Source organism: Mus pahari, chromosome 19, assembly GCF_900095145.1.
Source record: "Mus pahari chromosome 19, PAHARI_EIJ_v1.1, whole genome shotgun sequence".
NCBI classification, from domain to species: domain Eukaryota; kingdom Metazoa; phylum Chordata; class Mammalia; order Rodentia; family Muridae; genus Mus; species Mus pahari.
Genome location: NC_034608.1, coordinates 71,618,329 through 71,641,608, shown reverse-complemented (window position 1 = coordinate 71,641,608; position 23,280 = coordinate 71,618,329). Strand labels below are relative to the sequence as shown.

General features: G+C 34.3%; 1 protein-coding gene across 2 annotated transcripts in view; it reads right to left on the bottom strand.

Annotated features, from left to right (window-relative positions):
- Nucleotides 1-23,280, bottom strand: part of Glra3 (glycine receptor alpha 3) — a 155,744-nt gene that overhangs the window by 9,258 nt on the left and 123,206 nt on the right. The window contains exons 7-9 of one of the 2 annotated variants that reach the window (XM_021219273.2): nucleotides 20,427-20,641; nucleotides 5,091-5,234; nucleotides 2,836-2,880 (exon numbers count right to left, since the gene is read on the bottom strand). In XM_021219273.2, the coding sequence (XP_021074932.1) occupies nucleotides 2,836-2,880; nucleotides 5,091-5,234; nucleotides 20,427-20,641 (404 nt within the window). The remainder of the gene's footprint in view (nucleotides 1-2,835; nucleotides 2,881-5,090; nucleotides 5,235-20,426; nucleotides 20,642-23,280) is intronic. The other variant, XM_021219274.1, reaches the window with a different exon arrangement.

Below are 23,280 nucleotides of genomic sequence, written 5' to 3'. Positions count from 1 at the left end.
TTTGGGAAAAATTTTCTCAATTTGAATGATTGAGAAACTACTTTTTAAAGGTATATATGTCATACCTACATAAAGAATGTTTTAAGTCTAGAATAAATATATCTATAATGGAACATGTTAAATGACTTTATGTATGTAGATAACATATAGTGTCAGTCATGAGACTTCATCTTTTCAAACAACACATTACACATAAAGTTTGTATTTGTCTGAAGACTGTAGAGCTGACAAAACACAAGACAGAAAAATAATTTACACATTGGTCTTAAAAGTTTTACTGTGCTATTTTAAAGTAAGACAACATACAGATTTACAATAAAAGTAATTTTAAGTTACTAAACAAAATGTCAATATGCAGTCAATTGTATCTGTTTTAGAAAAACAACTGTTGGCCTAGCCCAACACAAACTTTAGTCATAACTTCTTAAGTATAATGCTAGTTCATTCATTATTAATTTGCATATACAGATAATACTGAAGTTCTAGAATATTGTGCACATGAATTTTCTCTTAGCAAAGCAGTGTATCATTATTGTAATGGGTAGGAAGCTACATGAAATGCGCTGAAGCGGTTCCATGTCACTCCAAGCTCTCAACAGATTAGCCCATGTTTGCAAATACTACAGTGTCTTTGGATCTTTCCATACTCGAGAATAAAAAACCCTAAAACCATAACCAATTTTTTTCATATCATGCATACATCCACACACATTCAGCACTGGAGACAGCATCTATGACATGGCGCAGTGGGAGTCAGCACTCAGCAGGTAATGGCAGTGTGGGGTGGGGAAATTTTGGTATAAGAGCAATCTTTCATTCCTCCAAATAGACAAAGTGTTCTTTTGTACCTCTAATAGAAAAGAAGCAAAATTCCAAAGATTACATATAAAATTCAAGTCATTCCTAAACTAAACTATAAAAACATTTCTAGGTATTCCTTCTGCACTACTGTAAGATCTCTTCTTTTGACAAACTTTCTAAAGGAGGCAATTTTGTTTACTTTGGTTATCCTTCCAAATTAGCATATGGAGGGAAACTCATGTAATCAGGTGCTTAGGAAAATAGAGACTCTGTATTAATCTGGGCTTATTTTGATTATGTGGATTATAAATCTTAGATTATTTGGAGCATTTCAAAGTAGTATATATAATTTAAGAGGATAAAGAATTTGGTAAGCTTAAATGGTTATTAGATTTTGCATATGCTTATATTATTTATTATATATATGATTTTGTATTTAAATCAACATATTAGGTTATTCAGATTTCAAGAAATTAAAAGGTCTCTAATAGAATAGTTACAGTCAATAAATCCTATGACATTTTTTTCACAGATACAAACAAGAAATATTGGAACTAGGAAGTAAAATATAAATTAGACTACAGATAAACTAGTGAAGTGATTGTAGATTCTAGAAGAACTCTGTAAATACTTGTCTTAGTTAGGGTTTCTAATTCTGTGATAAAACATCATGACCAAAGCAAGTCAGGGAGAAAAGTTTATTTGGTTTGCAGTTCCACATCCTAGTCCATCACTCAAGAAAGTCAGGGCAGGAATTCAAGCAGGGCAGGAACCTGGAAGCAGGAACTGATGCAGATAAAGACCATAGGTGCTACTTACTGACTTGCTCTCATGGATTGCTCAACTTGTTTTGTTGTTTTGTTTTGTTTTGTTTTTTGTTTTTGTTTTTTTAATAGAACCTGTACCACCAGTTCAGGGATGGCATCACTCCAAATAGGTTGGGCCCTCCACTTTCAATCATTAATGAGTAAAGTGCCCTACAGCAGGATCTTATTGAAGCATTTCTCAGTTGAGGTTACCTACTTTCAGACCACTCAAGTTTGTGTCAAGCTGACATAAAGCTAGCCAGGAGAGCACTTTAAAATAATACTGGGTAAAGATAGTGTATGTGGAAGTTGAGATGGTAAAAGTGTTCATTTAATGTTATTCCATTTGCTAGTTCTTAACTGGGATGCCCAGCCAAATCACCTTGGAAGCTACTTTAAAAATATAATTTACCCCTAAACTTTCAGCTTAGCAAACTAGACTATTTGTATTGTAATTTCACAGACCGAGTTCTTGGCTTTGGTACATTTAGAAATCACCTATGGACCAACATTCTAGATTTCCTTCTTAGAAGTTTACATATTATTCTTGGACATGTATCTTTATGATACCTTTGTATATTTGTATTTATAAATTTAAAAAAGATACTCTTACTAAAACAAAATTTTTAATTTCCTATTCATAATCATAGTGAATAGGTTTTAAAGATACTCAGACTGGACAAAGCGTTTTGGAACTTATTTCCAGGTTGTTTGTACAGTTCTTAGAGTTGTGTAATAAGTAAATTTCCTGTTTATTTCTTTACTTATGTATTGCTTCTGTGTTTATTTTTGTATTACTGATTAATTAATTAATGAATTTCTGAGACAGAGTCTGGTCTCACTATGTAGCTCTGGCTGGACTGGAACTTGCTGTGTAGATTAGACTTGTTAAAACTCACAGAGATCTGCATGCCCATGCCTTTCTTGTGCTAGGATTGAAGATGTGTTCATCACATCCAGATCTCATTTCTTTTGACTATATGCTTAAAATCACTTTGACTAGTTAAATAACTCATTGAAAATAAATGCATTATAACCTAGCCTTTTGTTGAGCAAGGAAAGACAATCATACAGCTCTTAGAAAAGTTGAAGGGAAATGCTGTTTGCTTAGCTTTATGTCTGTAAGTGGCTGTGTTTCCCCACCAAACACTGCCTCAGAGCAGAATATGCTGTCTGCTTTTTATAGATGATCACATTCTTCTACTTTAGAGTTTAAAAAGTCATTTACCGTGTCTGAGAAACGGTAAAACTTCTCCAGTGCAAAAGCTTCTGTCTGTGGGAAGGTAAAGTGGACCAAGAGGGATTGAGAAACCAGAGAATCAAGTCACGCATAATTACACAGTTGATTTTAATCACATACACCGTTTTAACATACATATGTATCAATTAGTTGATGTTCACAGATGCAAAGTATCCATCCAAAAGTATTGAATCATAATAAGTAGCTTTGTTCTGTGTTAAATATTAATAACTCTTAATCACATATGCTTCCTGAATATATGAATTCATGATGAGAGAAGGATAAACCATTACTATTTCTAACTTTCCCCAGAGTACCAGTCACTGACTGGTACTCTGATGCATCTTTGCATCTTTGCTATGAGTCAAAGAGTAACAGACATTAAATACAGCAAATATTTTATCTTACACCTACAAGTGGTAAAATTGAGTGAAGAGTTATCCCAGTCAAAAAACAATATTGAAATGAGGAGCCAAATTTTAATATTAAATCTGTGGGCTGTTTCATTATTCAGTGAAGTTTAGTGTGTATGAGCTAGCAGTCTTTTTCTATTAGACAGCGTATGCAGGACAGTTCTCACTTCTAGTCTACGTAGTGTGCAGTTTAAGCATGGTATAATAGATAAGGAAGAAAAAAGTAAGAAAGGGAAAATAAAAGTGTAAAATGAAATAGTAATAATGATAACAGTATTGCCCAGTTTTAACAAAACAATGCTCAGGAAAATTGGCTCAGTCACTAACAGGAAGAAAAGACAAGTGTACCAGCCCTGTGAAGGCTTGGTTCTCTAACAGTGTTTCAGTTCAGTATAAGAATCAGCAGAGAAAGGGTAGCAGAAATCTGCCACCTCAGATATGGTGAGGAGAAAGACAGGGAAGGAGAGAGGGGTTTGGGAGAAAAAGAGGAGGAGGGGAGGAGAGGAAAGAGGTGGTAAAGGAAGAGGAGGAGAAATGGGATGCAGAAGGGAAAAGTGGTGGAGGACGAGGGAGAAAAAGAGGAAGAGGAGGACTCAAACTTAAGTGACCAAAGTCTAGGGGAAGGGCAATATGAGAGTTAATCTCCTCATCACAGTATGTTTCAACATATGAATGATAAGGCTTTTTCATGCAAATTTAATAAATGGAAAATTGAATATTGCTTTATGTCTAATATAATATTATCTCAGTGCTAATGCTCCTTTCCTGTAGGCACTTGCAGATGTTTACTAGGTCTGTGATAAGTTTTGGAAGTCAGTTGCCTTAGAATTCACTTAATACTAATTGGACTTTAGCTGATAGATCAAAGTCTGATGCTTTAAAATACTTAGTAAATAAAGTATTAGGCAACTTACAAATAACTTTAAAAATCATTAAATGTCATAATGTATAAGCCAGACCATTGTCCTTAAGATTTATATTTTGTTTAAATATCTCAGTACATAGGACTATGGCAATACTTTTATATGACTCTGACAGTGTTGTGTTGAACAAATGATTTTAAGTTGTCAGCTGGCACATTTGCATTGGATTTACTGCTGAGAGAAACTCTCTGTTACTATAAAGCAAAGAACGTTACTTGAAATCCTGTGTCCATAAAGCAAGATGCCTTAAGAGGATTCAATAGAGAGGAAGAAACGTTCTACACAATGAAATTCTGCTAGCATGTTACTTCCACAGCTTTCTAGCACCTCCTGATGAGGCTCCAAGTGAACTCTTATCCGGGTCCATCTTTGATCAGATCTGAGCAGGGCAGCATTAGCACTTGATCGTGTTTACTGCAGAGTTTCATAACCCAAAAAATTAAAGATAAAAATGTGCATAAAAGGAGATTTAATCGCATGACCTCATCATCATGTCAATACTTCCATGATATCATATGGAATCTAATTTGCTTAGAAAAGGGAATGATTTTCATAATTAAGTTTGATGTCTGTATTAAGTAATACTATCAGGAATACTCTAGCATGGCAAGTAGGAGATGGAATATTTATCAACTGAAGCATAAATAGTGTTATTCATGGAAATACACTAACAAACTTGGTAAAGTGGATCATGTTAGCATATATGCTCCTTAAGTATAACACAATACCATAATTTCTCCCTGAACTCATCCTATCACTTTTTTTTTTGACCTAACAAAAATGAGAAGTTATTACTTCATTTAGTCCCTGGTCCAAATTTCCCTCCTGTACATTTTCATTAAATGGAACAAATCATTTTGCACTGCAAATTGATGTCCTACTGAAACCCAATAAAATAATCACATACCTTATTCTTTCTCTTTCGCCGAAACCTCAGCAGCTCTTTGTGTTGCCTTGAGACAAAATTCACGGCTGCATACTCCAGAAGCGCTGAGAACACAAAAAGGAGGCACACTGCCATCCAAATGTCAATAGCCTTTACGTATGATACCTGGTCAGGAGAGGGACAAAGAGCAAGAAAATTGGCTTTCATTGCTACTGCCTTTAAAAACAACATTGTTATTTTCTGATTCTCGATATTAAAGTATAGATCAGTTAGAAAAATAAATGAGAGATGGATTTACTAAGAATTTCCAAGATATGATTTTTTTTTTTACAAACTTATAGATTAGTCATAGTTGTAGACATTGAATATATTTTGTTATTATTTTCAAGTTAGGCATTAACTCAAATACAAGAAAAGAAGAAAAATGATATATTCTATATCTGAAACTTTATTAAGGGGATATAAATAGCAAAGGAGTAAAGTTATCTTTATATGAAGACAATTCGGTTTTATGAATAAAAGGCTCTAAAAACTCTACCATAAAATCTCCTATAGCTGACAGTTTAAGCAAAGTATCAAGATACCAAATTAACATGCAAAAATAGCAGCTTTCCTAAATAATGATAAACAGGATGAAGAAGATGTCTGGGAAGAATACTTTTTACCATAACCTCAAAAACTCTCGTGGGGTAACTCTAACTAAGCAAGTGAACGACTTGTGTAATAAGAACTTTAAGACATTAAAGAAAAAAAATATAGAAGGCATCAGAAGATGGAAATGTTCCCCATGTTCATAGATCAGTAGTTTAATATTGCAAAAATGTCCATCCTACCAAGGACAACCTACAGATTCAACACAATCCCCATCAAAATTCCAACACAATTCTCTACAGCCATTTACAACATCAAAGCCTTCAACTTCATGTACAAACAAACGAAGGAAGAAACAAAAACAAGTATAGCTAAAATAATGCTGAAAAATATCAAAGAATTGCAGGAGGTATCACTCCTTCAGATTTCAGGTTGTATTTCAGATTTTAGGATACCTGATTTTTTACAAAGAAGCTAAAAATACATGCTGGAGTTAAGTCACCATCTCCAACAATAGTATCAGCATGTAAAAGAATAAAGGTAGATCCTATTTATCACCCTGAATAAACACAACTGGAAATGGATCAAAGAACCTAATGTAAGACCACGTACCCCAATTCTGAAACATTATTAATACTTAAAGTGAAATAAGTGAGTGTGTGAATGTGTATGTGTATAAGTTTAAAGTGTTTATTATATTTTCAGTATATCATTTTACTTTGCAATGATTTTATTTTATAACCAATTTTATAACCAATTAATTTGGCTAAGATAATATTTTTTTTGAGACATGGTTTCTCTGTATAGCCCTGGCTGTCTTGGAACTCACTTTGTAGACCAGACTAGCCTCGAACTCAGAAATCCACCTGCCTCTGCCTCCCGAGTGCTGGGATTAAAAGCGTGTGCCACCATGCCTGGCTCAGCTCGGATAATTTTATTTGTTCTCCATTTCCAATACTTTACAAGCTTCAAGATATAGTAAATAGAATCCCCCATTTCCTAAGCTGACAATCTAACTAAATTTATCAAGATATGTGTATGCATGTATATATATATATATATATATATATATACATATATATATATACGTATATATATATACATATATACGTATATATATACGACTATGAATATGTATGTATACATACATGTATGTGTATGGCATATAAAAGAATGTACATATATCTGTATATATACAAGCATACATATATACATTCATAGGGTCAAATTATGTCTGTGTTTCCCCACTACTGGACTGAAAACCCAGGACTATAACTCAACACTATTAGCAATTAGATATTGAAGGCAACCTCTGTGTAGTCCTACTACCCCAACCCACTCTATGAATTGTCCTAATAATCACACTTTAATTTTTAAAATATGCATTTTTCTTCCCAACCAAGGTTTATAAACTTGTTGCCCTTTAGCTTCAGATCTCATTAGCATTCATTCTGGAACATTTGCTCCATCTTTCCTTGTTTTTGGTGATACCAATTGCTTTAGTGAGTCAAGGTTTGTTATTTTACAGAGTGCTTTTTCTAAACTTTCCTTGTTTTTCCTTCTTTTGTTAGTAATGCCTTGCCAAAGTTTCACATCTACTATTCACTGTATATTATCATGGTGATGTGTTATCTCAAAGTGATGAATGTGTATTGATAGATTGGTTATAGAGAAGTCTTCTAGTTTTCTGCATTTGAAAAGGTACTGATTTCCTACTGAGTATAATGTTCTGAAATTATTTTGATTCAGCTCAGTTGTAGAACATATATTCAGTATATAGAGAACCCTGGGTTTTATCCCTAGCACCAACCTCCCTAGATTTATTCTAAATTTTTACAAGGTAGATTTTATAATTCATGATTTTCTTTGACCTCATCTAATATCACCATTATCTACATTTTGAGTTAATACCCTATTAGCTACATTTGTTATTGTCATATCTATCTATCTATCTATCTATCTATCTATCTATCTATCTATCTATCTATCTATCTATCTTTGTTAGTGAGACTCATACTCTGAGGAATTTCCTAATTGTAGCACATTAATGCTGTGTTTCATTTTGAGACTCACAATATTCCTTTATTTTTACAAGTCTCCATCTTAGTTTTACCACTTGCATTTTTAAGGACATAAGAGGCTTAAAGTTTATTGTGGATGTTTTCTTTTCCCATCTTGAAGACATTCCTTTTCTAAGGTATCGTTTTTTTATATTTTAGTATTTATTTTTATTATTTTTAAGTCTTTCTCTCTCTCCCTTTCTCCCTCCCCCTCTATGTGGATGTCTCTCTCCTTCCTGTGTGTATGTGTGTCTGTGTGGTTGTGAGTGTGGGTGTACAGGTACCTGAGTGACATTGGCTGCTCCTATACTGGAGTTACATGTGATTGTAAGCTGTCTGAAGTGTGATAGGAATCAAACTCTCATCGTTTGTAAGAGCAGACTGTGCCCTTAAACACTGGGCCACCTCTGCATTCTGTACAGAATAATTCTTTAGAAAAAGGTGTCTTGTAGGATGAAGGTCAAAGTGTAGACATATTGAATACTGAACTTCACAAGAAAATGTTTGTTTTATGCTTATACCACATACTATTATGATTGACATGAGTAATTTTTAAAAAATTGACAAAGCTAGGAATCTCTCTCTTATCTCTATTATCTATCTATCATCTAACTAGTTACTCATCTTGTATCTATAAGTCCATCCATCCATCCATCCATCTATCTATCTATCCATCCATTCAACTTGAATACAGTGTAGTATCTTTGATTCTATTTTAACATCTTTGGGTTTGTTCCTCCTTTACCATTTTCTATGCCAACCCAATCTGCTATAAACCACCTCAGCCTGTGCTGTCTTGGAACCATCTGTCACCTGTTCCAACCATATTCCTTTACTATTCTCCATTGTCTCTAGAAGACTGGCTTCATCCAGTCTCTAGGATACTATTGGCCTCAAGGAAGAATCCCATAGGCCTTGCATTTTCATTATGAAAAGGCCTGTAAGAGCTTAGGGTTCCTCAGAACCAGTGTTGCAAATGATTGTACAATGTCATGTGGATGCTGAGTAATGAATCCGGGTCCTCTGACAGAGCAGCAAGAACCGCAAAGTCAAGTCTCTAGTCTCTCAATGAATATTTTTATGGGCCAATCTAACTGTGCAGCCTTCAAGTAAAGCTAAGTATTTTCTCATAATGAATTTAAAGTCTCGAATCTGTCAGAGGGCACATAAAAACCTTTGCTTTTTAGGCTTTTTCTTACATTTCTTGTTTTTACTATTTTCATGCAATATTTATTAAATATCAATGGGTCAACCAAGTTCTATTTTTTTGTGTTACAGAAATAGAGATGATTAATGGAGCCTATGTTGTAGCTATTAAGTAAGGGATTCCAAAAAAAAAAAAAAAAAAAAAGCTATTGTAGGATTAAGATAACAAGAATAACAAGAGAACTCCTAAAGAGAAAATATGGAAGAATGGAGACATGAGTAGGCAGAGGAAACTATACTCATTAGGGACCCCTCTGAGGATGCACTGATTACTGGCACTTGCCATTTGTTTACTTACTATGTTCTAGCTTCCATTTCATCCTTTAAATTTTGGAGACTTGAATCAATCAGCAAGCCCCTTCCTGTCTTAGCAGCTTTTGTCTGCTCATTAGCTTTGTGTGGAGTTTGAATTAATCCTATTCGTCCTTCTGATGTCAGCATAAGCTACTTTCTCAGGAAATCTTTTCTGAAGTTCATCACAGCATAGCTCCTCATACTGCATTTCTCTTTCTTTTACAGAACCAGAGGCAAAGCTCCTCATTTTAGAAATGGTATTGAGGCCTAGTGAAATACCTGTATAAAATCACAGAGCTACCAAATTGCAAAGGTAAGTTTCAATATAATTAATGTACTTTATTTATCACCCCTTTAGACTAATTAAGCCATCATTGCAAATTATCAAAAATATTGTAAGGTGCAATTCATTTTGTAATAAACTGTCATCCTTAATCTTCTCCTAAAAGTCAAAAGTCAAAGTTCATCGATGTTTGTTTGCTTTGATCTTAAGCATAGACCATTACCTCTTTACCCGCCTGTGAGAAAGGAGACAAGGTAAATGTATTTAGTAAAAAAAAGACAAGATGTCTTTAGATCAGGAGAAGCAAAACTGTTAAAATCAGAGAAACATTCTATTCTTCAAAATAAAGTCTTCCTGATTATATAAATTATAACAAGGTTTTTGGTCTACCCATTATCCAGAGGATGATTGTCTGCTGAATTCATATTAATCTTAGGCAAGTATTGTCAGTTTTATAACTTATGTTAAGTATCCAGAGCCATGTTCCTCTAAGCCTGGTTTAAAACAAACAAGACAAATTTATGGTTCATTCAAGTTCATCCAGAAAGTAAGTTTATGGTCAATATACAGCAAAAAAGTGTCACTGGAGTATTTAGCTATAAATGACACATCTATATTGCCAGTTCCCCTATCCCAAGACTGAGGGACAAATGCAGAAAAGGAGCCTAAGAGATTTTAAGAGCCAAAGGCTTGAGGACCAGAATTGCACTGTTTCCTGGACATGATAGAACCCAAGAACTCATAACAACTGTGATTGCTTGTGTAAAATCAAGCCAGTCAGCATTTCAGTGTGGAGAGGTATGATTCATGAACCACCACCCAAACTGTGGCACTATGAATAGTTGACAATTTATGGGGAAGAGAGAGTTGGTTTTCAATAAATTGATGGTTACTCCTAGGTTGATGTCATCCAGGGAATGGTCCCACACTCAAGAGTATGTGGGCAGCCCAAATTGGAGTCAGTGGATTGTCAGGAAAAAATAGGCATGGAAACTATTTCTTCTACTCCCATCGTTATTTAGTTGGCTGTAGTCTTTTGTGGCAGGTTAAAGACCTTGAAAGAGAGCAAGAAAGGATGTATGGGAGGGTTTAGAGAAAGGAATGGGAATGAGGAAGAAAAGGGGCATGGGGAAATGATGAGATTATACCATAATTTCAAAAGTTAAAGGAAAAAAATAGAGAAAAGGCTGGTACAAATTTGGATGGCATAGGGAGATGGTGATGGATGTGGGAGTAATTAAAGGAATGAATAAGGCAGTGAACTTGATCAAAGTACACTGTATAATACTCTCAAAGAATTAATAAAGTCATTTTAAACATTTATATGTTCTGTAGACTTATGTTTATATTTCAGTAATACTGTGTGTTTCATATTGCTTAATGTTGTAATTAGAAAATCAAGCAAACTTATATAACAAATAAGATAAAAGCATATATGATTGAATTTTGTCATTATTGATGAATTTCAATAATATAGACCGAGCCACCTTGGTCTTGGGAAGTGGTCATATTTGGAGAGCTTGCCTAAGGACAAAATTCTCTGTTTCCCACTTTAAAATATAATGTAATGGAAGTTGGTTTGATGAGATTCCCCATATGAAACTATATAATTAATAGACAACATCAAAGCCTCACTGGCTTGAAATAACGTGTGCCATGTCTACTTTTGTTGAAATGTAATGTGCTGTCACGTTAATTCTGTCTTGTGCCACAGTGGTAGAGGAAGTGCAGGACACTGTGGTTGTCAATTGGGTGATTAATGGGACAGGCTTGAGGGGGCATGGGCCATTTTGGTGAAAGTTCAGCAACCAGAACTATTCTGGATCAGCCTCATCTTAGAAGAAAGCAAAACCAAAACTGCCAAGCTTCTCAGGTTCCTGGAAGAGGAAACTCAGAGAGAGCTATTTTCTACTTTTTATTCTAAAACAAATTCAAGAATTCCCACTAGCTCAGAAGTTATGATATTTAGGACAATACAAGATAATAAGAGCCCAACACACAGCCTTCCAGGAGAAGGTATGATATATGTTGGCAGTAATTGTGTGTGCGTGTGCGTGTGCGTGTGCGTGTGCGTGTGCGTGTGTGTGTGTGTGTGTGTAATGTAACCATGTTTTCTATAGCCAAGTAACCCTTGTAACTAAGTAGTAAGGAATGAAAAGCCCCAGGGTCACAGCAGTGCTGCCACAGGGCACATCTTGATCTAAGGAACACAACTTTCTGGAGACAGAGAATAAAGGCAGAAAGGCTACAAGCTATTCTGCCCATGAAATGACTTTGAGCCATGTAGTTTCAGAAATCAGAGAGAGAAAAATATAAAAGAAGAATAAGAGGAGGGGAGAACAGGAAAGAGTGAGAAAGAGAGAAAGTGGAAAGGAGACAGAGGGAGAGAAAGAATAATGTGCTTCTAATCCTAGGAGGCACCCAATCACTTTGCAAGCACATTCAACCCTGTTCCAGTTGATCACTCATTTGTGGACTAGGTCCTGAAATCATGTACTCACTGGCTGATCACAAGTATAGATTGTATCTATCCATATAAAATAGTTCATAAGACCGTACTCCTGTGCAAGATTTTGATAAGACCACTCCAGAGCGCTGTTTTAGGTTTTGATGACCGACAAAGACATAGTGGGAACTATATTGTAGGTGTGGAAATGTGCTAAGTTTAAGAGACCTGCCAACACACAGACCTTTACTGTAATCTACTAAGGTAGTCAAAAGCATTACCATGAGGCCAGTAAATTCCCATGCTACAGCTCATATAGACCACGTGTTAATGGATGAACATATGTGCAGATGTGGATTAATAATTACTATCTAGACTAGTGCTCATCAGATATTTCCACAAATAAAAATGTAGGTGCATTTAAAAGCTTAAATTCGAGAATAGGAAACTTAAGTGATGGTGGTGGTGCATGCCTTTAATTCTAGCACTCAGTGGGCAGAGGCAGACGAACCTCTGAGTTTGAGGCCAGCCTGGTCTACGAGGTGAGTTGTAGGACAGTCAGGGCTACACAGGGAAGCCCTGTCTTGAAACAAACAAACAAACAAACAAACAAACAAAAATCAACTAAAGCAGAACCCATCCCAAGTCTCACAAACATCATGAAAAAGCATCTGTAAGGCAAATTTCCACAGTTCATTTAAGAGGGATTGTTTTGTCAATTTTTCTCATATCTAAATTTGCTTACATATTACAGAACATTGCAGTGGATGCCTTTGGGTAAGGTAATTTGTTCTTCCTCTAATGGCAATCCGTCTTGGGAGATTTCACCAGTTTCAGAAATGTCAAGTGATCCATGATGGATATGTTTGACCGTAGAATAAGCAAGTGGCTCAGACACACAGATAAATGTTTCCCAAAATTTGCTGGAAATCTGTGTGCTGCATTGCTTAGGTTTTTAGTTCTGATCTCTATGAATTTTACTTAATTTTGCTTATTCACCAGGATGCAAGATCCTGCATAAACATTTACATTTTGTAATATTTATAAGGGAACTATAACTCTGAAATGTATCTGAATGCTATCTAAGTTCAGGGCTAAAGTAATTACAACAAAGAAAGAATAAGTGGTGCTTTAAAGTCACCCGCTAAAGCAAATGGAGTTGGTATTGAAATCACAAAAGGAGAGCACTAGGCAGGGATGACAGTGAGCCATATATAGAACTTTGACATGCTGGGAGTTTTGACCCATTTCCCTGGAGGTTGACCCTCAACAGCTTCACTGATGCCCTACTCATTCGGACTATACACAGACCTATAGTAAATCCATAATGCGCCTATGCAGCATTCATCACACACATAAAGATTTTTCACTTTAAGAGATAAAATTCAGCAGAGAAGCCGGCCATCCTTGGTTTGCATTGTTGCTAGCGAGATGGGTCACCCTTGCAGATGCCTAAAGAAAGGGCGAACAGGGAAAGAACAAAGGATCTCAAAGATCACAGTTACCTCTGAGTCCAGTTTCAGGTGCCCGAGCTTTACCTTTCATCTATAGCTTCTGACTAATGCTTTTTAACATTGACATGAAAAGGTAAAATAAATCTAGATGTCACCAGAGATGTTTCTTTGTAGGATGCTATTAGATTTCCTGGCACGCATAATATAACTCTTGACCTATTCATTTGAAGTGAAATTAAGCGTGTGACTTCTCGCTCCGGCCTTTACAGGCTGGAGATTTTGCACTCTGTGTCTGCTCGCTTATTATGATCATCTTTCATTCTAATTTCTTTTACTCAGGTGTCTAAGAACATTATTTATAACTTCAAACTAGAATCATGGAGACAGATTTCGCCTGTAAGGGCCCTTTCTTTAAGCACTGATTTTTTTGAAGCAAGGTCTTTCTTCCAACAGAGGTTTAATTGTACATGTTTCTTTTATCATTTAGAAAGTTCATATATATGTTTCTGAGATACCCCCATACATATACATGTATATGTACATGTTATATGTAAACAGATATTTGCGTGAGAGAGATTTTTTAGATAAAATTGTCTTAAAATTACATATGAAGTTTTTGCTTTTTGAATTTAGTTTTACCGTGAAGTCATGGTATAGTGCTGTTATGAAAATGTAAAATTGGGAGTTTTCTCTTATCCTTAAAAATGTATATATATATATATATATATATATATATATATATATATATACATGTATATATATATATACATATATATATATATATTTGTGTGTGTGTGCGTATATATGTGTGTGTGTTCGTGTATATATATATATATANTATATATATATATATATATATATATATATATATATATATATGTGTGTGTGTGTGTGTGTGTGTGTATGTGTGTGTATGCATGTATGCATATAATAGCAATCCATAGAAGAAGTCCATGAATTTGAAGGAGAGTAAGGAGCAGGTTTGAACTGACTGGTTTGCAGGGAGAAAAGGGAAGTGGAAAAGGCTGTATTTTATAATCTCAAAAATACAAATAAATAAATTGAAAAAATTATAAGACAGGCCTGTGTATATGTCAAGTAGAGAGAAAATATTTATTAAGTTTATTTTTAGATGTGTTACGATTTATGAAGGCTAGTAAATGTAGCAAGATAAAAGGATAAGCACAAATACCAAATCATCTTCTAATATGACGTATGTAAACTGTAGACGTTATATTCATAAGATATTTTTATATTAGTAATAAAACTTTTTACCTTAGTATGCATTGCATAATATACATTTAATGAGAAAGTTTTGGGTAAATCTTGCCTTCATTTTCTGTGTGTTTTTCTTTGCTCTCTTTTTCCAAAATAAGCATCCATGGGACATTAATATTTTTAAAATAAAAACTTAAAAAATTAATTTAGTATACTGGTCTCATTCAAATGAAAATTCAATTTAGGAGATTCTATCACAACAATATAGCCAAAATGAACTCATGTATGTCATTTTTTTTCCAAACTTGATAGAAGTAATATCAATTAACTACATGTTGAGTTTAAATAGTAAGGAGAAAACTCTGCTGGAGTAGCTTTCCACTGTTACAAGAATAAGAAACCTTGAATATTGTTTGTTCCTCTCATTTTATTGCTACATTCCAGGAACATAAGATGAATGTCCTTAAGTCCGTAGGTCTCCAGAGAAACCAGGAATGCTAAGCACAGGGGATTGTCTTTCCTATGGGACTGATGAGAAAGCTGAGCATTGGAGATGATTAACAGCCTGGTGAACTGTGTCATCTGCTGGGCTAGGCACCTATAACCAGGACCAAAGGTGGCTTGACTGATAGCCAAAATGACATGTGTGCTATCAACATGATCAAGACAAGGCCAGAGTCTGAGGCCCTTAAGCTAGTAGAGGTAGTCTATCTCTAGAATCTATTTTCTTGGGAAAAAAATGACATGTACCCTTAGTTGAGTTTCAATAAAATTACACATTTTATGCACCAGGGATTAAATTATAATGGGAAACATTTTTCTTCCAAATTGTACTGGGCTTAAATACATTGGGAAGGAAGCACTTGGCACTAACTCCGTGAAATATGCTCCAGGATGACAAAGTCAGTCTGCTCCCAGGTTTTCATTCATTTCTCTTCCCATGGTTTGCTTCCCTATATAACACCTGCAAGGGCTCCTTCAGCAACAGATCTATAATTTATTGTTTAAATCCATAGAGTATTTTTTTTTAGATCATTAAGTGTATGTGTTTCCTATGTTATTAAAATAAAACAGTAAGTATAACTCCTTCTGTTTTTTTTTTGGGGGGGGGGGTTATTCTTTCAGTTTAAACAACCCTGAATGCCAATATAATCTAAGCACTAAATATACATATGTTGATTCAATTTCAGTTTTAGACTTTCCAAGATCTACTGTCTTCCTTCTACCATACTGGAGATAAATGTCAACTTTATATTCAGTTTTGTTATTATTTTTATGGTACTCCAGAGAGTAAATCGAGAAGTAGTAGTAAAGTGTAATCCAACCGAAGTTTCATGCTACAACATAAAGATGGAAATGCTTTTTAAAACAAAATATTGAGTAAACAATTTAAAAGCTTTTGTTGTTTCAATGTGCATGTAATTCCCAGTGGCCGCCTTAGATTCTGAGGATGGGAATGCGTAAGTAAAGCTTAGTTCTCTCCTCGCTACACCTCTGGTGGGTTGTTTCACAATCAGATTGAATAATGAGAAAAAGAACTGGAACTCTGGGCTCAAGCTACTGTCCCTCAACCCTTAAATACTCTCTAGTCTTGAGTATGAAATCTGTGCTGGTAGAGGCTTCTGGGCCTCTGTGGCAAGCTTAATTATTTAGACTTACAAGTGTTCTCTGTCCTTCTATGGTTAGCAGCTTTTTGTAAGTAAGATAGCTGGAGAGGTAGGGATAGTAAGGGAGAAATATAAGCAGAGCCTTCCTTCTTCTCTCTCGTTCTCTTCATCCCTTCTCACCCTTCAAGCCATTTTTCCAAAATATATATGAATGAACAACAGTGTAGTCGAAGAAAAGACACAATGTTTTAGCAGAGAGGATTATTGTCTTGAAATCTTTTATTTCTTTACTTCAGCAAAGTTTCCTTGAGCCTTGATTTTTGGATTTGGCCATGGAACTTGGTATAATTTGTGGGATGAGAACAGAAATGGATTATATGACCACCCACAGTGAACAAACATAGTGTGTGTGTGTGTGTGTGTGTGTGTGTATCTGCTTGCTTTCTAGTTTCTGTCCACTCCCAAGTGGAAGGCATGGAACATTTGGCTGGCAACCATAGTTTACTCTATGATGAGGCAACCAAACCACTTGGCAGTCTAAACCCAAGACCACTTTCTTTCAGTCAAACACAGGCAAGTCCAGACCAGACAAAGGTAATTCAAACTCTCACATGCAAGACCAAAATTATCATAAGACTCTTAAGGTTTTGGTGTTATTTATTTACATAGAATTGCTGCAGTGAAATAAAACTGAGACAACCCTTGAGCCAAAACTCTCATTACTTTGTTCTTAGACTTTAGGTGGATGTTCAATCTAGATATTGTCTTACTCTTGATGAGGTTGCACTGTGGTGGATACAGATGCATGGTAGAAAAGTACCTCTTACCCATCATTAGTCTTTAGAATATAGAAGTTTTTAGTTGGTAGTATTTGAACTAGATAGTAAATTAAAATAGTGATGAGTACCAACTCTTCTTCCACTAATGATTCAAACATATTCCTCTTAAGGATGACTGGTTTTCCATATTTAAAAAAAAATGATGACACACTGTTGGGATTTGAATTTGAGAGAAAGTCTTTGAGTAAATGAATTTTGCCTTTAAGCAAATGGACCTATTTTGTACATGGCTTGAATTGGACCGAGGGAAAAATAAGAATCGAATCTTTGAATGCCTCCCCCCTCCTCATTTTCCCCCCTCCTATTTCTGGGCATTCATTCGTTCTTGAAAAAAAGTCATGTCTTGTCTATTTTCCTGTCCCTTTTTCACTCATGCAATCAGAGGCCTAGATTTCCTGGTAAGAAACCCTGGAGCTCTTGTGCTTCTGCAGTTCCATGTGTCAGACTCATGAAGGTCTCAACGTGCAAAAAGAACCTCTACTCACCCTCTCCTTCATCCTATGTTGGAAAGGACTTGCCTGGCACACACCTGGATACCACCCTTGACTTCTGCCATTCTTTGACTCTGCAATGTGCCATTGATAAACACACCACTTTTCACTTCTAAAATTCTCAAACATATTTATCACCTTTACCTCTGCTGCTACAGGACAGAGTTCTTGTCCCTGCTCTCTCGTCCATGTACAGTGTCATAATGATCACTCATCTTAAATATTTCTTCAGGTTTTCCTACTAAGTTCTAATTATTACAAAGAACTGTTATGCTGTCTACAACTTACCCCATAATCATTACTACTTTTGTTCTTCTCATTTACAATAAATTTCACAGTGTGGAGAAACACTTATCAACATAGACTGTCTTGAAGCTTTGCTGTCAATAGATCTCACATGCCACCTCTTCTAACCAGTTGATGTAGGTATTGTCGAAATGAAATTAGTTCAGAATGGACCACATGTGTCTTCTGGCTTTGAGATATGATATACTTGACTTAGCATGACATTGAAAAAGCTAAATCAACTGATAATATAAGAGAGGAATCTTAGGGAATGATCTAAATATATTCTAAGATTCTTTCTTCTAAGTCTTTAGTAATTACCAAGCTTCTTTTATTCTACTAGAGATGTACTAGCATCCAGCTGATATAAAACACTAAGCAATTATTATAAATTAATGATTTATTATTTTTCCTGGTATTTAATAATCGTATTGTTATAATTCCTGAACTGAATTTGTTTTCTACTTCCTAGAATGTAACAGTGGTGATAGGTCAATGGTAAATGTCACACTCCAAAGGTTGACTTTTGTGAGCTCTCTGAGACTGCAAATAGCAGAGAGGAATCTGTACTTTTAGGTGACAGTTTCTAAATACACAGGATAGCTCTCAAAATCTGCTTCCCTGGACCTCAAACAAACAAACAAACAAGTAAACAAGCCCCTCCTCTCATCATGATTCTAATTTCCAAGAGATATTCTGTTCTTTTGACTAGTCTGTTGTAGCATGTTAATGACTATTATTTATAATGGATGTTCTGAGTTGGCTCCTCTGAATTCTAGTATGTCTAGCTAAATATTTTAAGCCTCTTGTTATTTACTTATAAAATGTCCAAGATAATATGTCAGGCTTGCGTTGTCTTACGTCATACCTACTTTTGAATTCTTTCTATAGGTGAAAATTAAATTTCTTGTGGGACATTGTCTCTATTAGAAGAATGAGTCATATAATATAAATGTATGTGTATATAATATAATTGAACTCATGATTAAAAATTTCTTCTTTTATTGAAATCCTGATGAAAACAATGCTTTTAAATAATCTCTCTTTTATTTGTTTATAGATGATAAACTGTACCAGACCGACCTTTCTATTTTGCTTAAACTCATATCCACATTTTGCCATCTTAGTTTGACTTTTTCAGTTTCTTTCTTTTTTTTTTTTTCTCACACCTTTCAACTATCCCATTCCGGGTCTTAAATTTTTCTCCTCTCTGCCTCTTAAAGCCAGTTAATTTATAAAATATAGCATATCCCATTCATTTTTCTAGCTGATAACACGTGCTCAAACAAGTTTTCATTTCCAGATAGATCAGGAATAAGATAGAAATGAGTAAATTTCCTTATGATTTGACCATGAACTTTCTACTATTTCCCAGACTCCTTTGGTCATTCATTCACAAACTCATAAGCACTGAATATCACACTAAACAAAAAAGAAAGTTTAAAATTATTACACGGGAGATATGTTACAAAAACAAACTGATTTGGACTATTGAAAAGGTACAATTTAGTTTTAATAAAGGAAAAAATTATTTTAAAAGACAATAATTAATTTTTACTGAGAAAACTGAACTTTATTGAATATCAAATTCTTTCTGTGCTCTGTAATATTTGCAATGATAAACTATCTTTTAACCAAAGTTTATTTACTCATACATTTGTACTTTGTTAAATAAGAATTCATTCATAAAAACCACTAAAGGGACCATATGTACATTTATAATTTATGTAAAGTAGCAGGTGCAGCATCAAACATTCTTGAGAAGCCAATAATACTTTATTATATTGAAGTTCATTTAAAAATATTAGGTTATTGTTGGAAACTTTAGTATTCTTATAAGAAGAAAATAAATTTCTATTTCTGTCTTTTTAAATAGAAAAACAAAACCTCTTATCTTTCAGTATATTTTATTAAGAGAGGTATTGAAGCTTTCGCAGACATTATATAGTAAATAGTTTAATTCTGGCTGGCTAGAATGTATCCAAATTATTAAATAAGGTAAGCACTCTTGCCTATTGACCTACAACTGCCAAAAGCCAGAAGACCAGGGCACAGCATAATGGAAACCAGACTGTATTCCCATGGAAAGATGATACAGCTCTTAAAGGGGAGTAATTACTATAATATTTTCCTGGAAGTAATTTTAGTAATTGATTACAAACACATACAGCTATCAGTATTTTAGTTTATGTTTTGAGCATCTACTAAGAAAATAGTATGAAAAGGTTTTCTCTGTGTGTATATATATGCACACATCTATGCATTATACCAGCACTTAAAAGTACCATGTAGATCATTTTAAATAATGTTTCTCTTTTAAGCATTTAAAGTATAGATACAAAAAGTTCCATGGTTCCTATAATGACTGCTAACATTTAAATAAAAAACCACTACACTACACACTATGTAAGTAGCAGGCATCATTGATTTATAGAATATTTTTCTTCATCTATCACTTCATTTTGCAAAGTTTGGTGCTTAAAAAAAGTCAGTAACGAATAGTAAATATCTGAATGAATTTTGACCAATCTGACAATAGCGTTTAATGTTTGCATCCTGTGCATGTCCCCTCAGGACACTTACCTTTGGTAAGGAGGCCCGGGATCCAGAACTCTGTGTGGTCATCGTGAGTACAGTGGTGATGCCCAAAGCTACCCTTGCTGGGGCTGCATCCATGTTAATCCAGAATGAGACCCAGGATAGAATAACAATCAGGAGGCTGGGAATGTACATCTGGATCAAGTAGTAGCCCATCTGCCGCTCAAGATGGAATCGCACTTCTATGCATGTAAACTTTCCTAATTGTTAATAAAATAAATGCAACAATTAAAGTCAGATTTTGTTATGATATCAAATAGGACTTAAGTAAAATAATAATTTTATTGTAAGACTTTTTTTTATACTAAAATGAAGGAACAGTAAGTCACATACCCAAATTCGGTTTAGTTTTTTTATTTTTTTTAGTCTGTTCATCTAGAAACAATGTGCCAAGGGAATGAACTCTTCTGAAATAATATGTAATCTTATTTTCATGTTCAAATAGCTTTTCATACTTGTCAAAGATCTCTTCAGTTTTTGACACTTGTTTTTAATGTAGATAGAACAATACATGTTTATTGTGTAAAGGCTACTTATACTTTGTGTTTCTGGAACATCCAAATGATTATTATTTGTTCATCTGCTATTTGTTTTAAAAAACCTTTGTATTTTCTTTAAGTATTTAGGAGAAATGCAAATGAAGATGACCAGTTTCATAAATAATACTATAAATCTAAATATGTATCATTTTGCCTTAATAACTTTTAAGATAATTTTAAAACATAGGGAAAAGCAAATATGTTACATTTACTGTTTAAATATATGTCTTTGTGCCTCTGTTTCTGCAAATAGAGGCTATGAATATTTATGTCAACATTGCTATTTCTACTCCATGGGTTCTAATTATATTCATTTATCTCCACTGTTTTGTTATCCATCCTTCAAAGAAACAGTCTTCTAAGTAATTTGATCCTTGGTTTTATTATCTATTAATTTTAATAGAATGATATCACAGATCTAATATTCTCGTTAAGCATCACTGTCTGTTATGACCACTGGAGAAAGATATCAAAGAGCATGACTAGAAAACCTGCTGGTGTATGGCAAAGAGACTCTCCATTGCAGAATCCTACTAACAGAACAAGCTCACAAATGATAGCAGAAAGGAGGCAAGTGCACAGCCTTTGGAGGAAAGTAGAAGATAGAGCAGAACTTCAAGACCTCAACAGTTGCTTGCAAGCTCTGAGGACAGCGGAGTCCACTTTTTAATATATAGCAACAAGAACCATACACAAGCCATACACAAGCCTTCTATCAACTCATCAGTGAAATGATTAAAGATTCCTATAATATCTAAAATATTTATATTTTAAAGCAATACTAAATATAGAAATTAAAATTTCATTATAAAGAAAATGAAATAAAGCAAGATTAATTAAAGTAGTTTTATTATATCAATGCTAGTCTATTAAGTAATCTCATGAAAAAATTAGAAAGTTTTTTTTTTTAACCATTTGGGTACATTCTCATGTTTCACGTGATTCTTAAGAAAAATAACAAGGTTTCATTATGTATTTTTAAGCCATTTTATAAATATAATTAAGATAGAAAATGAAGCTTTACAGTATGCAAATATTATAGCTGTACATAAATACACATATAAATATATATGTATGTTTAATAATTGCATGGTTGTGCACATGTGCATTTTTTATGTACTTGTAAAGAGAAAACTTAAACTTGGACCCAAGTGATGGAGGGAGCCTCTTATGCATACATATCAAGATGAGCATACCAAACAAAGTCAGAAAAGAAGAAAAGTTTTCAATAAAAAATGGGTCACATAGTCCTGAAGTAGCTTTTAGATTTGTGCAATTTAGTGTGTATATATATATTTCTCACTGTGTAGATCTTACTGTCACTGACTTGGGGACTTGCTGTTTAATCCAGGTTGACTCCAAGCTCATGGGGATCATCTTGCCCTTGCTTACCAAGTGCTGGGATTAAAAGCATGTCCCTCCACACCTTGATCCATAATTAATATGTATGTGAAAGAATATTAACTTCAATAATTTTATTTCCTTGCAATGCCAGACATTTACAGATATGGACTTGTGTGTGTGTGTGTGTGTTATTTTTTCTTTCATACACACAGGGAATTATATGGTATATGAGCTCATACTGGAAAACAACTAAAATAAGAATCTTAAATTTGGGGGGAATAATATAAAACAAAGTTTAAGATATGAGACAAATTAATCACATGTGTGAATAGAGACATTACCAGATGTTTCCATAAGGTTTTGAAAAGCCTTGATACTTTGCACATACTTTCATCTTGTGTATTAAACAAATGTTAGAGAACTAGGTAGTCTAGAAAATTACTACCAAAGTAGTTGCTTGAAGTAATAACTCATAAATGTGAGCTGTAATATCAAGATATGCAAATGTACTTTCTGCTAAGATGGGTCTCCTGCCCCTGTATCATCAAAATTCTCCCTGAAGTGATGTCTAGAGTCAGCTATTATTCTGTGCTGAATGTGTCTAAAACTCACATTCTAGGAGAATCCGTGAATTTCACTTTATTTAGAAATCAGTGCTTGATGTTAAGAAACAATTATTTATTAAAATTTATTCCAAAAATCACTGTTGTCCTTATAGAATGAGGGATATTTGGCTATAGAGACACAGATGCATTCAGAGGTCAACATGTGACTATAAGGACAGAAATTAAAGTGATGTATCTATAAGTAAAGAAATACCCAGAATTGTCAGAAATAGGTAACTAAGAAAATGACACTTCCCTGGAGCCTTCAGAGAAAACATAATTTTGCTAATACCCCATTTTTAAAAGAGTACTTAGCTACTAGAACTATGAAAAAACGAAATTTGTTGTTTT